General features: G+C 31.9%; 1 protein-coding gene across 1 annotated transcript; it reads right to left on the reverse strand.

The window, feature by feature from the left end:
• Nucleotides 1–2,868: 2,868 nt before the first annotated feature.
• LOC21389245 (heavy metal-associated isoprenylated plant protein 28) lies at nt 2,869–4,338 on the reverse strand. Its single transcript, XM_010104733.2, has 3 exons — nt 4,307–4,338; nt 3,559–3,634; nt 2,869–3,299 (listed from the first exon to the last, which is right to left on the reverse strand). Exons 1-3 carry the CDS (start codon nt 4,310–4,312, stop codon nt 2,869–2,871), a joined length of 513 nt encoding a protein of 170 aa, XP_010103035.2. The 5' UTR covers nt 4,313–4,338.
• Between the last annotated feature and the right edge of the window lie 1,410 nt (nt 4,339–5,748).

A 5,748-nucleotide genomic window follows, 5' to 3' on the forward strand; every position in this document is an offset into this window, starting at 1 on the left:
GAGTATCGTCTCACAGGGATTGGGTGTTAAATTATCACTAAGTACCGCAATTATTGTAACGAAACTTTATTTAGGAATCCGAACTAATTGAAATTAGAATATAACAAGAACAAATATAAATAGGAAAAATGAAATAAAATATGAAAACTCCTATGCACAAATGTAATAGGGACATGACTTCACCCTATAATTCTTATATTCATCATATTTATCTATTGCTAGCCAATTCCACTCAATTCAATAATCTTAAAATACGAAGGTAATTTCACTTCCTCTCCCCAGTCCCGAGCAAAATAGTATGGAAAACTCAGTTAAACAATATCACTATTATACTAACCAAATCAGGCATCCATTAAGCAACCTAATTTTCATTACCCGAATTAATTGGCCTCCCGAACTCAACTAACTCTAGGTTGTGTTTTTCCAATTCTAACATGTGAAAGTAACACTCCCGAGTCTAAATCTGCACATCTATATATCTAATCCATGAAAACACAAATTAGTGCAATTAACATGGAGAAACACAAATGAATTGAATGGAAATCAAACTAACAATTGGCAAAATATTCAAAACATAGTTCAAACAAGGTTACATCAAGTACTAGAATAATAATCTAGCTCAACATAGAAGAATCCATAACCAAAAATAAAATCTAAAAACAAAAAAGGAAATAAAGGAAGAAGGAAGAACTATGTTGGAAGAATGATCTTCTAAGCTTGAATCCACCATCTTCTTCAAGGATCTTCAATGAAATCATAGGATTTGAGCCTCCAAAGTTCCTTCTTCTCAATAGATTTTGTGCCTCTTTTTCCTCTTTTCCTCTCTAATTTTGGGAAAATAAGTCTTCTCCCCTTTTACATCTCTCCAAATCAGCTCAAATTGACAGCATTTTGTGTCTGGGCTCTGCAGCAGGTCAATTTCCCAAGGTTTTTGAGAAAAAAACATAGCAAAATCGCTGCAGCGGATGGATTTCCCGTTGTAGCGGGTGTGTGGTTTTCCTGCTCTCAGGTAGGAAATCCGTTGTAGCAAATGGATTTCCTACTGTAGTAGGTGTGTAACTTTGATTAGGATTTTCACTTTCTATATGGTTGAATTAGTGTTTGGCATCTTCACAAAAGTTGTTGTTCTATCTCTTATCTTTCCAATGTCACTAAGATCAGCTTATTGAACTTTAAATGAGAGAGTTATGTCTCAAATACTGAAGTATGTTTTAAAGTCAAATTTGTGCTTCTTTTATTCTATTTTAACTTCAACCTACAAAAACAAAATAAAAACACATTAAACTAACAAAAATACTTAAAAATTTATAAATACTCAAGTTCAAAAGTACTTGATTTGTGAATAAAATACTCACTCATCATTATTTCTTTGTTTTTTATATACATATACTTCGACATACTTATATATTAAATAAATAGTAGAGGAGAATAATAATTTTATTGTTTTAGTGTGAAGACTTTAGTGTATTATTTAGTTATTGAGATGAATTTTATTAATTATTTCTGTTCAATATTATGGCTGCACTTTATAGCAAGCTGGAAAGTGGAAACTTTGCTGAAATTTTATCGTTTTTCTGTTTATTTTTGTTTTTGAATTTCGTTTTTCATTGTCCATATCAGAAATTAGATTGTGGGACTTAGGGACCGCTGGAAGGATATATGCCAACTAGAAAAGAAATGGGCATAAAAGACCGAGCACGTGCATAGCTCCTCACGACAAATTATACGGTTGCCTTAACTATAAATTTTATTATAAAATGCTCTCTAAATTATAATTATAGTTTTTTTCATTGAATTTCAATAACTCTTCAAAATTATCCCTTTATTAAATTTTTACTTCTATTATTGTTGTTGGCCAACATTTATGAACGCCCAAAAATTCCTAAGTCAAGTAAATTAAGGAGAAAGTTAGGTGTAGTAAAAATAAAATATCTCATGTTATGTAATTGCACTTTCACGTGACTTGCATGAGCAAGAGCTAACAGAGTAATTGTCTACTAAATTATTCAAACGACGCTCATTATTTATGTAATACATGTGAATTATGTTAAAAAATGTTAACATAAAGAGTTCTTTTGTTAATTTTTACATTTTACGTGACATTTTTCATCAAGAATTTAACAGAGGGAAAGATTTATAAGAATGTCAAGAAAGGGGGATGATAAGCTAAAATTAAAGTTCAGGAAACATTATGTGGCAAGGCTAATAGTTTGAGAGGGCAACTGTGTAATTTTTCCAAAGAATAAAGCGTATAAATGTAAGCATTTTTGTTTCTAAGAGAGGAATTAAGCAAAATTTTGCTCATATTGCATATGTGTATGTACACACATTCGAAGCAGTCGTTCAGAGGTGAAGCGTCAAAAATTGAAAGTTTGGAGAAATGCTGCAAAATCCAAAAATAATTGGGGACAAAAATGCTATAAACCTTAAAAATCAACGGCCGTGTTAAGATTATTTCTTCTTTCATATCCATGAATCCTCTTAAATTTTTTATCCATACCCCTTAAACCTTATAAAAATTTGCTTTTCTACTACCAACACGTAAAAGTATAAGTAAAAACTTTACGAAATGGACTCTAATATAAGCAAACCCAAGGTCATGATTTTTCAACAATATTAACATTATTTAATTTTTCTCAATGCCTTTGAATTTGGATTTCATAGGTTTAGTTCTTTTACAGTATATACATATTAATGCGTTCACGGAACTAAATAAGTAATAATTAGATAAAATTGAGAATAATCAAACCCAAACTCGGCGAGTACACCATATAACTTGTGCATAAATTCGAGCACTATCACAGATATATATACACACACTATTAGGTTTTACTAACACATAAAACATGAAAAAAAAAAAAAAAAAACCTAAAACAAGAGTGTACTGAATATATATATAGCGTGGGGGTTGTCATCGCTGAAGATGGAGGTGGCCTTGTGATCAACGAGGGTTGAATAAGGGGGCTGTATTTGATAAGTATTACGGCCATAATAATAGCCAAAATTATATTCATCACTACCATTTTGGGGAAGGTAATTCTGGGAAATGATGGAGGGCAGATTCGGTACATCATAGGCAGTGAATGGATGATAATATTCATGATGATCATCACTCTCGCCGTGATGGTGCTGCAAATAAAACTGCTGAACGGCGACGTTGTGCTGGCTCTCGGGTGTGTACGGCCACGGCTCAGCTTTCTTTCCTGTTTTCCTCACGGCCTTCAGAATCTTCTCTGGCTCCGCCCATCCCATTACCGTCACCTTTTGCATGTTCAGGTCCACATCAACATCGTCCACCCCTAAATCATCATCAAATTATAGTCGACGGTGAACAACAAACTAGGTGTTAAAACATGAAAATTATTGTAGGAAAAAAAATATATTATAACTAGCACTTAAAGGTGCGAGAGATTGAAGAATAATTTTATGGTAGCGTGCGGAAAGGAAGAAAAAAAAAAAGATAATTTAACTGATTTTGACGAAATCACGATTTAAAACTGTATTCTATCGATACTGTATTTTTTCGTATTCTACTGTAGAGTTCTGATACATATATACCTTTAAGCTTTTTAAGAGTTTTCTTTATCTTGCTCTCGCAACCAGCGCAGTCCATATTTACAATCAACTCTACTACCTGCACAGTATCAAAAAACCAAAAGTTTGCTTTTATTATCTAGCATATAATTAATACATTATCAATTATTAAGAAGCTGTGATCTTCATGGACAAATTTTGGCAAAACTAGATCATTAAACTCTTTATCATATATAGGGTTTAGTAAATGAAAACTTATATAAGTATTTGTGAGTAAGTTCAAAATATATACTAATGTCCCAGTCATAGTTTAATGGAAAGGCATTGGCCATGTCACATACACATAACTGGTCAATATTTGACGATAAAACGCCTGCAGGTTCCAGAGAACTGGGCGCTTAAGGATTTGATGACAAATGCTGTGTGTTAATATATCGCAAATAATAATAATAATAAACGTAGTACTTTTGGATGGGTAACAGTACCATATTATGAACATTATATAGTAGCTTTCTGATTAATATATATAAATTAAGCCCATAATTTAAACTTATAGAAAGTGAGTGGGACGACTGGTGACATAATGTTACATTTTTATGATGAACGTTTCTTCTTCTGAAAATATTGATACTTCCATATGTAGCCGACCAATATAATACATGCATATATATAAACGCATAAGCGACAAGTACTGTATAAATACATGTGATCGATAGACGAGGGGGAAAAAAAAAGATTAAGATCACAAGGAGGACAGAGATATGGATCTCACCGTCATGTTTGAAGCTATATAGCTAGAGAAATCTTGGCTAATTGGTTTTCTTTTGCCAAATATATATATATATATATGTGTATATATATCAATGAGCCCTATAACAAACTAAAGATATGACGTGAAGCAAAATATTGGAGTTGGGACTTAATATATAGGCGACAGAGAAGCATCTTCGTTATGTTGTCCTTGGAAAGCAATTAAGCTGCAAGACAGCAAAGCCGGATAAGAAAGAATAAATATATTTTAGCCTAGAGAACAATAGACATCCCCACAGCGAAGCTTATAATATAAAATATTTATTTCTCTTCCCAACTTGCTTTGAAGCGACAAAACTTTATGGAGACTTTTGGAAAGTGCATAGCAAGTGCTCAGAAATTTGAAGGGTTACTTCTGGTCCTGCTAGAATATCTTACCTTTGATAGTAAGATACGATATAAAGATCAATACCCATTCGTACGTGGTCAAATATATTTAAAAAAAGAAACTACAAATTAATTATACATATTTATGGTGGATATCGTAGTAGTTGTTATATATATATATATATATATTATATATGTAAGATAATATACACATATTACTGAAACAATAAGGGCCCGTTTAGTTCATAGATTAAAACTATGAGATTAGAATTATTTTTGATTTACGTGTATTTTTTGTGAGAAAAAATACTGTAACGAACCATGAATCATGATTCGAGTCAGAGAACGAATCCTCCAACCAAACAGGTTCTAATATTTCTGTCTGTCGCCATGACTACATAATTGCTTTCAGTATAGATTTATATCTTGACCTTAACCATAAAATAGTATCCATACATTCGACTTTTAATTGTGATCATCCGAAAGTTTAGAATTAAGGGGTAATAACTAGGAGCTGAATCAGAAGTTCGAGGAAAATCATTAGGCTTGACTTTTGACTTTTAAATAATAGGTATATATCCATTTAAAATTTCTCGTTAATATCATCCTAAATAGCATATTTCTACTGATTAATGAGGAGTTAGTTTAAAGGCCGTTTGATTTATGCATTTGAATTAATAATTTTTTATTTTAATATTTAAAATTTAAATTTTTTATGAGAGAAAAATATTATAACAACATTAAAACAATGATTTTAAACGTAATAAATAAATGAACCCTAACTAATTTTAAATTGTTAATTACGGAAGTACGTGTGAGGTTGTCTGGAAAGCAACAACAGCCTGCAGAACTTTGAACTTGCCTTGCATACAAAACTTAATCGTGTATACAAACTTAGAAACGAAGATATACACACACATAGATATACATATATGTATAGAATTTGTGATGCTGTTAAGTCGTTGACAATTAACCACTTTACTGAGATTTCTTTGGGGAGCTAAACACGGCATTGGAAATTGAACCTCTTAAGGGACCTCTCGCGTTGATCGGCACCAAAAGCCTCCTGTTTGATGT

Source organism: Morus notabilis, unplaced genomic scaffold, assembly GCF_000414095.1.
Source record: "Morus notabilis unplaced genomic scaffold, ASM41409v2 Scaffold1629, whole genome shotgun sequence".
Classification (NCBI taxonomy): Eukaryota; Viridiplantae; Streptophyta; class Magnoliopsida; order Rosales; family Moraceae; genus Morus; species Morus notabilis.